We start from the raw sequence: 12,347 nt of genomic DNA, 5'->3' as shown, positions 1-12,347 counted from the left end.
GAACATGAAGAACAAGAGAATTACTAAAATTGCGTAACGAATTTCTTTCAACTATATTAGAAGATGAAAATTTATACATCTCAACTCCCACAATCGGATCAGGCTTTCTTAAGGACAGGCTTTCAAGAAGAAGGTTCTGAGGGAAATGTCAATGAAGAATGTCGTCAGCATTTTAACTGTCAAGAGTGTTGAATGGAGGTAATAGAGATTGACTAGATATTAGACGAAGAAAATGTTTCTTGACATTTGCTTGTTTCTCCTCTCTAAAGGAAGGAAAGGTATCCGGAGACTTATGGGTTAACAAAGGATTGATAAGGGATGGCTTGTAGTTATGAGCTGGACTCGCACATTCCGGGAATGAGAATCTCATGATTAAATCTCTTATATCTGTTTCACAAAATCAGATAGCAATGCATGATTATTGCAACAGGATGGGTTGGAATATTGCACGCCGAATGAATCACCTTTAAAACTTGAAAACGCAGTAGGTTGTGGATTCTGAGACAGCTATAATGTGCTATCAAAAAACAATGTAATGGCCATGTTCATTTCCTTCACATATTTGTATAAATTACATATATGATATGATAATTATCTTGAGTTCATGTTTTGCCTATATCTTGACTCCTATATGCTCTTGGTTTAGGGAACGGAACTGCTCAGAGGCATTGAACTTATATGTCCCAACTTGCAAGTTGGATTGGAACCGACAGCCATGATGAAGATGCGAAAGCTAAGATTTCTCAAATTCTATCATTCTTGTGAAGAATCTTACTTTTAAAGGGCTTTTATCACTTCCTGAGGAGCTAAGTAACCTTTACTGGGAGGATCCCTTTGAGATCTTGCCACAAGTTTGATCTAGTACTTGTTGAACTTGATATGAGAAGAGCCATCTGAACAATCTGGAGGGAAAACAGTACTCTTTTTTCTGTTGATATCAATCTATGACTCGTTTTGTATGGTGTTTTATAGATTGATGCAAGTATGTTGGAACTAATTCCATTTCCATTTCTTGATTATATAAAGTTTCAATCTACCCTGTTGTTATGTTTTCATATATTTAAGTTATTTTTTCATAAAAGAAGAAGTTATAACATTATTTATTGGTTATGCTTGGGAAAAAATTGAATTCAGTTAGAATCCTTGATATTACTAAACTCCTTGAAATACTTTATTATATGTAATTTTGTTAAACTAATAAATATTAAAAATAGAGTTTACATGATATTAATTTATGTTAAAATTGATCAAATTTAAATCTATAATTTTATAATTTATTTAAATTTATTAGATTTTCATTATTCGAGTAAGAAAAAAATTAAAAAGATATAACAAGTATTGTTAGTAAATTTCATAATATAAAGATTAATAATTTGAAATAATTATGCATAATGAATGGCAAAAAAATTCTAATATCTGCTTAAATCAATAATTTAATAATTGGTTGACCAAATTCAATGATAAAAAATTCTATTTCTATAATAACATATGGCAATTTCATAATCAAAAGATAAAAATAAACTCTCTGTTTAGATTAAATATATGTAATAATTGCTGATTAAGATTATTATTTTGTTCAAATTTTTTTGTTGAATTTATATTTTTATTTAACCTATTTCAAATGTCAATTAACTTTCGATTTAATTTTTCATAATATTAAAGAAACAACTTACGACACACACAAACTGTTTATATAAACTTTTCTTTTTTTGGATATTTTTATGTAAATACCTTTGAGTTTTACTTTTATCTCAAAAATAAATATTATATCTATTTTCGTAAACACTAATTGCTCATATACATCAATTGATTGAATAGGTAATTTATTTATAACATTCAATAATTTTTTTAACTAAAAATATAATTATAAATAATAATTAATTTATAATTTAAACGCATATAGAAAATAATTAGCGTACGAGGAACACCATAATTTAAACTTCAATCAAATTGAGCTTGAATTTTAAAGGAAAACAAATTGGAGCGATGAGTTGGAATGGACTCAACTTGTTGGTTCCACTACTCAATATACCGTTTGAGATTGTTTAATGTTTCGGTTGCACACTTTTTTATACTTTGGTCACATCTGTTGCATTATTGTCTTCAATGTAACAAGTTTACAACACTATGTTCTGATGCATGCAGATTTAGTAAATTTGAAGTTATCACACTCGACTTCCCTGACCTTGTAAGAATCCCGGACTCTCAGAGCCAATCTTGAAAGATAAACCTTTTCTGGTGTTCTAACTTGCGGCCTTCCTTCATCCTTCACATCTTGAGAGCTAACTCTTTGAATGTCAACTCTTGGTAAAATCTTAGATCTCTGCCAGCTTTACAAACCAATCCCTTATTGACTGATTTGGAGGCTGCTCAATCTGTGTAGTTTTCCAAATCATGGGCACCATGAGAGTTTGAGGCATCTTGTTTTAAATGGAACGGCTTTGAAGGAATTACCATCCTCAATTGGCAATTTATGGTCTTAAGAATTGATATGAACAACTGCAAAACCTTGTTGCCTTCCTGACAGCTTTTATAAATTGAAATCTCTTACGACATTCCTCTTATGGTTGCTCAAGATTGGAGATTTTCCGGAATCATGGACACCATGGAGTGGTTGTACGAACTTGATTTAAGCGAACAGCTTGAAGAATACCATCCTCAATTGGCAACTTATTGTCTTATCGTTTGAATATGAACAACTGTAAAACCTTTTGCCTTCTACAGCTTTTGTAAATTGAAATCTCTCTCGAGATTTTATCTCAAGGTTGTCGGATTGGAGATTTTCCAGAATCATGACACCATGGAGTGTTGTATGAACTTGATTTAAGTGGAACGCTTTGAAGAATTACATCCTCATTGGCAATCTTATTGGTCTTAGGTTTGAATATGACAACTGTAGAAACTTGTTTTCCTTCTGACAGCTTTTATAAATTGAAATCTCTCAGAGATTCTATCTAAAGGTTGCTCGAGATGGAGATTTTCCCGAAATCTTGGACACCATGAAGAGGTTGTATGAACTTGATTTAAACGAAACAGCTTGAAGGAATACCATCCTCAATGGCATCTTATTGGTCTTAAGGATTTGAATATGAACAACTGTAAAAGCCTTGTTTTCCTTCCTGACAGCTTTGTAAATTGAAATCCCTGGAGAGATTCTATCTTAAAGGTTGCTCGAGATTGGAGATTTTCCCGGAAATCATGGACACCATGAAGATGTTGTACGAACTTGATTTAAGCGAAACGGCTTTGAAGGAATTACCATCCTCAATTGGCAATCTTATTGTCTTAAGGATTTGAATATGAACAACTGTAAAAGCCTTGTTTTCCTTCCTGACAGCTTTTGTAAATTGAAATCCCTGGAGAGATTCTATCTTAAAGGTTGCTCGAGATTGGAGATTTTCCCGGAAATCATAGACACCATGAAGATGTTGTACGAACTTGATTTAAGCGAAACGGCTTTGAAGGAATTACCATCCTCAATTGGCAATCTTATTGGTCTTAAGGATTTGAATATGAACAACTGTAAAACCTTGTTTTCCTTCCTGACAACTTTTATAAATTGAAATCTCTCAGAGATTCTATCTTAAGGTTGCTCGAGATTGGAGATTTTCCCAGAAATCATGGACACCATGGAGAGGTTGAAGAACTGATTTAAGCGGAACGGCTTTGAAGGAATTACCATCCTCAATTGGCAATCTTATTGGTCTTGAGGGTTTGAGATTGAAAAACTGTAAAAACCTTGTTTCTTCCTGGCAGCTTTTATAAATTGAAATCTCTCAGGAGATTCTATCTTAAAGGTTGCTCGAGATTGGAGATTTTCCCGGAAATCATGGAGACCATGAAGAGGTTGTATGAACTTGATTTAAGCGGAACAGCTTTGAAGAATTATCATCCTCAATTGGCAATCTTATTGGTCTTAAGGATTTGAATATGAACAACTGTAAAAGCCTTGTTTTCCTTCCTGACAGCTTTTATAAATTGAAATCTCTCAGGAGATTCTATCTTAAAGGTTGCTCGAGATTGGAGATTTTCCCGGAAATCTTGGACACCATGAAGAGGTTGTATGAACTTGATTTAAGCGGAACAGCTTTGAAGGAATTACATCCTCAATTGGCAATCTTATGGTCTTAAGGATTTGAATATGAACAACTGTAAAACCTTGTTTGCCTTCCTGACAGCTTTGTAAATTGAAATCTCTTACAACATTCCGTCTTCATGGTTGCTGAGATTGGAGATTTCCCGGAAATCATAGACACCATGGAGAGGTTGTATGAACTTGATTTAAGCGGAACGGCTTTGAAGGAATTACCATCCTCAATTGACAATCTTGTTGGTCTTAAGTATTGAGCTTGAACGACTGTGAAAACTTTGTTTGCTTTCTTGACAGCTTTTTTAAATTGAAATCTCTTTTGTGTCTTAGTCTTGTGGTAGTTCAAATCTAATCGTAAAAACTTGTTTACTGCGGTTGGAGGCAGACCAGTGAATCAGAAAGATCCCCATGGGTTTTCCTCTTTGAAGAAGTTAGAATTATCTGAAAGCAATCTCGAGAACTTGCCCACAACCATCAAACAATTTCCTTTGCATGAGTTAATCTTGCGGAATTGCAAGAGACTGAAATCATTACCAGAGCTTCCACCAAGCCTGAAATGTTTAGATGCACATGCCTGTACTTCATTAGAGATGTCTCAAGCATTCAGAAGTTTTTTAAGCAACCACTGTTTGTCAGGACAAACCATATGGAAGTTTGGTTTTGAATTTAGCAACTGCTTCAAACTGGGTGAGAAAGGTGTGGGGAATGATATAGATGCAGAGGACAGCACTTCACTAGAGGAAGTCTCAAGCATTAAGAAGGTTTTGAAGCAAGCAGTGTTTTGTAAATCCTTGGGTTGGCTATTTACCAACTGCTTCCAACTGGATCAGAAAGCTGCAAGCGGTCCAGAAACACCAAAGTTGGAGATGCCATTTGAGCATATGGTCACTCTACTAAAAGATTATCATCAGGTCAGCTTCTTCTTTTTCTGGATAGCTATATGCTGAATAATGAATCATGTTTCTAATAAATGTAATCAAACAGGCACCCCAGAAAGCAAAAAAAGAGCTTGCATTATTACATGCGTCCCTGGAAGTGAAATCCCGGAATGGTTTGATTTCAAAAGCTTAGGATCTTCCATGAACATCCAATTGCCATCAGAGTGGTGCTCTAATAATAGCTGGATAAACTTTCCAAGTTTCGTTGCTTCTGCTGTTGTTTCAGTCCCAGACTCTTCTTATACTGGTGGGGAATTTGGCATTACATGTGAATGTCATCTAAAATCCCGTAACGGCGACGATCGTTGCTTTATTTGTTATTCCTACTTTTGTTTGGAAGTAGATTGTCAGATCACGTGTTCCTCGTGTATGATGGTTTCAAGTTAGGGAGTTTGTTAAAGTAAGGCATCAAACAACCGTATTTACATTGAGGCACCTTTAATTTCTACCTTGAAGGGCTGGATTCCTCACAATGCGAGGTAAAACAGTGCGGAGTTCATCGATTATTTGCAAATTAAGGATTCAAAGTGCGACAGCTCAATGATGTTTCAACCTCATAATTAATACTGAATTCAGAACTTAAATATGTTTAAAAAATATTTAACATAATTATTATTGGTTTATTTATAATTGTAAGAGATTTCTATTCATCTTTATTTTGGCTCAAAATTTTATATCTTCGTTTTCATTTCTATCATTGTTTAAACACAATTAGAAATTTAATGCATGTGTAAATAACCTTAATTATTCATTTAGCCTTTGTTTGTCACTTTTCCTGTAGTTGGTATTTATGGTTTTCCTTTAGTCCCAAGTTAGTACTGAACTTTTATTCTGTTGAGGGTTTTAGTTACTTTTTTTTAATCTTAATTTTATGGTTGTTCAAGTTTTTTAAAAAGTTGATTTTTTATATTGTTGTAATAGAAATAATATCAATGGAACTAAGATTCAATCAACTATAAAAGATAAAATTATAATCTTAAGAATTTTAGTTAACCAGAAATAAGCAAACACATAATCTGAACAAACAAACCATAATCATGCGGTTGATAGAAATATAATCCAACAACAATGTCCAAGTTCATGATTAAAGCTATATCGAAATTGTTCACAACCATAAATTGTTCAATATACTAATAATATTAAAACAACCAATCTAATCTTGTGTAAAACTTTGAATCCAAATTATATATATAAATTACATAATAAGTATAAATATTATATAATTAAAAAAATTGAATTTACCTTTAAAAAGGATTTACAGAAAATATCAATTTTATTTATAAATTAAAATCTTGATTTATTTGTAAATTTTTTAAAAATTTCGATTAGTAAATTAATAAAAATTATATATATTTTTTTGTTATTATAAATTTTATTTAAGGACAATTCATCAAAACTCAATACAGGACAATCTTCAATAATTTTTATTTTTTGTTTAATAAATAAAAGAAATCATAATGAGTTAGATTTAAAAAAAACATAATATCAATATATGTGATAGAATAATGTTATTAATTACATTGACATCATAAATCTACTTAAAAATTATCATTGAATTTTTAAGAAATCAATATATTTTAGATTTTAAGAAATAATGTTATGCATGTTTAATGATGAATTATATTATAATTATTGAAATGATTGAAACTAATGATTTAGATTATGTTTGGTAATGCTCCGAATTTTATTCTAGTGACGGATATGGGTTTGGGGTATTTATGTATTGGGATTGAACAATTGTGAAAATCTTATTTGCCTTCCTAACAAATTTTATAGACTGAAATCTATTCGGTATCTTTATCTCTATGGATGTTCAAATCTGGTCATATGGCCAGATAACTTGTTTTCTGCCATTGGAGGAGCTTGTTTAACAGGCAGAACAGGGATGCAGAGAGATCTCCATGGGTTATCCTCATTAAAAGAAGTAGATTTAACTTGAAGAAATCTTGAGAACTTACCGACAAGCATTAAATAACTTCCTAGGTTGCAGGAGTTAATCTTGAGGAAATGCAAGACTTTTAAATCATTACCAGAGCTTCCACGAAGCCTGAAACATTTAGATGCACATGACTTCACTTCACTAGAGGAAGTCTCAAGCATTAAAAAGTTTTTTGAGCAAGCACTGCTTTGTAAGGATAGACCATATCAATGCTTGATGTGGATATTTACCAATTGCTTCCAACTGGATCAGAAATGTATAGGCAATACTGGAACCCCAAAGTTGCAGATGCTACTTGGAGCATATGGTGACTTTACTAGAAGATTATCATCAGGTCAGCTTAAATGTGGAAAATGGTTTATATGCTGAATAATTCGATCATGTTTCTAATAATTGTAACTGAACAGGAATTCCCTAAAACAAACAAGGTGATTACATGTGTTCCTGGAAGTGAGATCCCGGAATGGTTTGATTTCAAAAGCTCAGGATCTTCCATAAACATCCAATTGCCTTCAGAGTGGTACTACAATAGCAGCAAAAACTTTCCACCTTTCGTTGTTTCCACTGTTTTACTTTCCAAGATTATTCCGACGACAGTTTTAGATATTTCGTTTTTATTTCGTACGATTTTGATTTCTTAAAATTCTGCACCAAACAAAATATGATTTCTTATGTTATCACAAACCTGATTTTTGAAAAAAAAATATTATAAGTGCTTGAAGATTTGATTATTTATTAAAGACAAAATGATATTTTATAAAACAATACATTAATATTATCAATCTTAACAAACAGAGTAAAACGTATGTAATATATAAATTTAAATTTTAAAACTCTTCATTTACTCATATTCCAATAATCTTTCATCTAATCCAGCTGAACCCAAATATGTTTTCCTCTAAATCTTCTGCTGATATGATCAAACCAATCACATACGATGTTTTCCTTAGTTTCAGAGGCAAGGATACTCGTGATGGTTTCGTGAGTCATCTGTATAAAGATTTGTGTCGAAAGAATATCCAAAATTTTTATAGACGATGAGGAGCTTCGAAAAGGAGATGAAATTTCAGGGGCACTGTTGACGGCCATTCAAGGATCCAGGGTTTCAGTCATTGTTTTCTCCAAATACTACGCTTCTTCCAAATGGTGCTTGGCTGAGCTGGTCAAGATCATGGACTGCAACAAATGGGTTGTTCCTGTATTTTACGGTGTAGACCCAAGAGATGCACGGAACCAAACAGGGAGTTTTGCAGATGCATTTGCAAAGCATGAAGAAAATTTCAAGCATGAGCTTGAAAAGGTGAAAACCTCCGGTTGGGATTCACAAGTCACTCGGTAATTGCACCTCCTTTTCTTCACATTCAATCCTCTTTTTAAATATATGCATATATTGATTTGGAAGCAGAGAGATTAAACAGACTGTTTTTTTAAGCAGCGATTCATTTATGCTACCCAGATTCGAGTTGAGGGGCAGATGCTTGTTATGAAAGAACTTTTCCCTTTTAAATATATATTTATATATTTTTGTCATATATTGAAGGGCCATAGTTTTGTAGGCATAGAGAAAAATAAGAAGAATCTGTTCTTGAACAATGTTATTGTTTGTTGCGTTTTCTATCCTGCCTTTCTTTAACGCAAAGTTCATGACACCTTCAGACCATTCTCTCATGTATAAAATCTATTGATATATTTATTTTCAAAGAAAAAAGTTATAATTTGAGGATTTAGAAGTGAAATTTGAATTCTACATCTGTTTTGAATGTCTTCTTTTTAAAAGTGACCCCATGAATCAATTGAGTTAAACTTGGATTCACTTTATTTTTATTTATTTACTTCTCTTTCCTTTTTATTTCTCCTGTAATTTGTTTCTTCTTTTAATATATAGGCCTGACTCAACTCTGGTAGATAAAATTGTCGAAGATATAGTGAAGATATTGAATTGTGGAACCTCAAGCGCTAATTTAAAGGGTTTAGTTGGAATTGAAAGGCGGATGCAGGAAGTTTTGTCATTATTTCAAGACGGATTCCCAGATTTTCGAATGCTAGGCATTTGGGGTATGGGAGGTATAGGCAAAACTACACTTGCCGACGCCATTTATCACCATGTTTCAAATGGTTTCCAAAGATGCTGCTTTCTTGCAAACGTGAGAGAACAAGAAGAACAAAGAGAATTATTAAAATTGCGTAAGGAATTTCTTTCAACTATATTAGAAGATGAAAATTTATATATCTCAACTCCCACAATCGGATCAGGCTTTCTTACGGACAGGCTTTCCAAGAAGAAGGTTCTGATAGTTTGTGATGATGTGTCAAAGTTAAGCCAACTCGAGTTTTTATTCGGAGGAATCAATCGGTTCGGTCCTGGAAGTCGAGTCATTGTTACCACTAGAAATAAACAAGTGCTTGTCCGGTGTGGCATTGATCTCATTTATGATGTGAAGGAATTAGATGAAGATGAATCTGTTCAGCTCTTCTGTCAATGTGCTTTCAAAAGTAATAATCCTACAGAATATCAGTTGAAGCTATCAAAGATGGTGTTAAGTGTTGCTAATGGAAACCCTTTAGCTATTAGACTTATCGGATCTACCAGGAAAGTGAAGTAAAGAAATTAAACAAAGTTCCTAAGCAGGACATTCAAGAAGTGTTGAAATGGAGTTTTGATGGACTAGATTGTGAAGAGAAAGAAATGTTTCTTGACATTGCTTGTTTCTTTAAAGGGAAGCATCGAGACTATGTAACAAGTATTATGGATGCTTGTTATGACTCTGCACATTCAGGAATTGAGAATCTCATTGATAAATCTCTTATATCTGTTTCACAAAATCAGATAGCAATGCATGATTTATTGCAACAGATGGGTTGGAATATTGTACGCGATGAATCACCTTTAAAACTTGAAAAACGCAGTAGGTTGTGGATTCCTGAGGACAGCTATAGTGTGCTATCAGAAAACAATGTAAGGACCCTGTTCATTTCCTTCACTTATGTTACCATCTCTCTTCATTTTCTCTGGACATATCCATGTCCGACAGTCATGTTTGATTCTTATTCGAACACATATTTGTATAAAATACATACATGTATATGATAATTATCTTTAGTTCATATTTTGCCTATATCTTGACTGCATATACTGCTCTTGGGTTTAGGGCTTACAGGCATTGTACTTGATATGTCCAAACTTCCAAATTTGGAATTGGAACCGACAGCCTTGATGAAGATGCGAAAGCTTAGAATTCTCAAATTCTATCATTCTTGTGGAAGAATCTTACATTTTAAAGGGCTTTTATCCTTTCCAAACGAGCTAAGGTACCTTTACTGGGATGGATACCCTTTGAGATCTTTGCCCGCCAAGTTTGATCTAAGGTACCTAGTTGAACTTGATATGAGGTGGAGCCATCTTGAACAACTCTGGGAGGGAAAACAGGTGCACTTTCTACTTTTTATATCAACCCCTTTGTTATGTTTTCATAATAGCTCTGGAAAGAGACCGTTTCCAATATGACTAGTATTTAAGTTATTTTTGCATAAAGAAAAAAAGTTATAGCATTAATTAATTTATGTTAAATTGATCAAATTTAAATCTATAATTTTTATTAATTTATTTAAATTACAAATTATTAGACTTTCATTATTGGAGTAAAGAAAAAATATTAGTAAATGATATAACAAGTATTGTTAGTAAAGTTCATAATATAAAAGATTAATAATTTTAAAATGATTATGCATAATGAGTGATAAATGTTTTTTAATATAATTTAATAATTGGTTGACCAAATTCAATGATAAAACATTCTATCTCTACAATTGATTCATAATTAAAAGATAAAAAAACTATAAAATAGTAATATATAATGAATTATTGATTCTGTCCAACACAACTAGTGTGACTTGAACGGTAACCACACTTGGACGATGATCACCCTTGTTCATTAGACAATCACATGCGGTGTGTTTTAAATTTAAAATATTTTATAAAATATTATATCTATTTTTGTTTTTTTTCCTAAGCACACAAATTATAAACACTAATTGCTCATATGCATCAATTGATCGAATATGTAATTTATTAATAACATTGGATAATTTTTTAAACTAAAAATAGAAAAATAATGAGCCCTACTCAAATATACCATTTTGAAGATAGTTTAATGTTTTGTTGCACTTTCTTGATATTTTTGGTCACATTATAATCCTTCAATGTACACAAATTTATCAAACATTATGTTCTGATGCATGCAGGATTTAGTAAATTTGAAGATTATCAGACTTGACGGTTCCCAGAATCTTGTAAGGATTCCGGACCCCTCAAGTGCCACAAATCTTGAAAAGATAGACCTTTGGGGGTGTTCTAACTTGCGTGAGCTTCCTTCATCCCTTCAACATCTTGAGAAGCTAAGTTTTTTGAATTTCAGATCTTGTAAAAATCTTAGATCTCTGCCTAGCTTTTATAAAGACACATCCCTCACCGAACTTGATATTAGAGGCTGCTCAAATCTGTATAGTTTTCCAGAAATCATGGACACCATGGAGAGTTTGAGGCATCTTTATTTAAGCGGAACGGCTTTGAAGGAATTACCATCCTCAATTGAAAACCTTATCGGTCTTAAGCAATTGAGATTGAAAAACTATAAAAAGCTTGTTTGTCTTTCTGACAGCTTTTATAAATTGAAATCTCTCAAGAGATTCTATCTTAAAGGTTGCTCGAGATTGGAGACTTTCCCAGAAATCATAGACAACATGGAGATGTTGAGGGATGATTTAAAGGGATCAGATTTGAAGGAATTACCATCCTCAATTGATAATCTTATTAGTCTTGTGGATTTGAAATTGAAAAACTGTAAAACCTTATTTGCCTTCCTGATAGCTTTTATAAATTGAAATCTCTCAAGATATTTTGTCTTGAAGGTTGCTCGAGATTGGAGACTTTCCCAGAAATCATGGACACCATGGAGAGGTTGAGGCGTCTTGATTTAGATCAAACGGCTTTGAAGGAATTACCATCCTCAATCGATAATCTTATTGGTCTTGAGGAATTGGTATTGAACAATTGTGAAAACCTTGTTTGCCTTCCTGACAACTTTTATAAATTGAAATCTCTTAAGAGATTAACACTTCAAGATTGCTCGAGATTGGAGATTTTCCCAGAAATCTTAGAGACCATGGAGAGGTTGAGGGATCTTGATCTAAGCGGAACGGCTTTGAAGGAATTACCATCCTCAGTAGAAAATCTTATTGGTCTTGAGTATTTGATATTGGAAAACTGTGAAAACCTTGTTTGCCTTCCTGACAACTTTTATAAACTGAAATCTCTAAACATATTCGATCTTGAAGGTTGCTCGAGATTGGAGATTTTCCCAGAAGTCATAGACACCGTGGA

At 32.9% G+C, this 12,347-nt stretch overlaps 1 protein-coding gene across 1 annotated transcript; it reads left to right on the top strand.

Moving 5' to 3' along the window:
- Positions 1-8,804: 8,804 nt before the first annotated feature.
- Positions 8,805-12,301, top strand: LOC121227523 (disease resistance protein RUN1-like; the record flags this gene model as incomplete). The annotated part of the gene is made up of 4 exons (XM_041110546.1): positions 8,805-9,543; positions 9,585-9,923; positions 11,210-11,807; positions 11,876-12,301. Coding segments are annotated over exons 1-4 (1,948 nt in total), but the record flags the coding sequence as incomplete, so codon positions are not given.
- Between the last annotated feature and the right edge of the window lie 46 nt (positions 12,302-12,347).

The sequence above is a fragment of the Gossypium hirsutum genome, unplaced genomic scaffold, assembly GCF_007990345.1.
Source record: "Gossypium hirsutum isolate 1008001.06 unplaced genomic scaffold, Gossypium_hirsutum_v2.1 scaffold_971, whole genome shotgun sequence".
In the NCBI taxonomy this organism is placed as follows: Eukaryota; Viridiplantae; Streptophyta; class Magnoliopsida; order Malvales; family Malvaceae; genus Gossypium; species Gossypium hirsutum.
The sequence above is the reverse complement of the archived record's forward strand: the minus strand, read 5'-3'. Positions and strand labels throughout refer to the sequence as shown.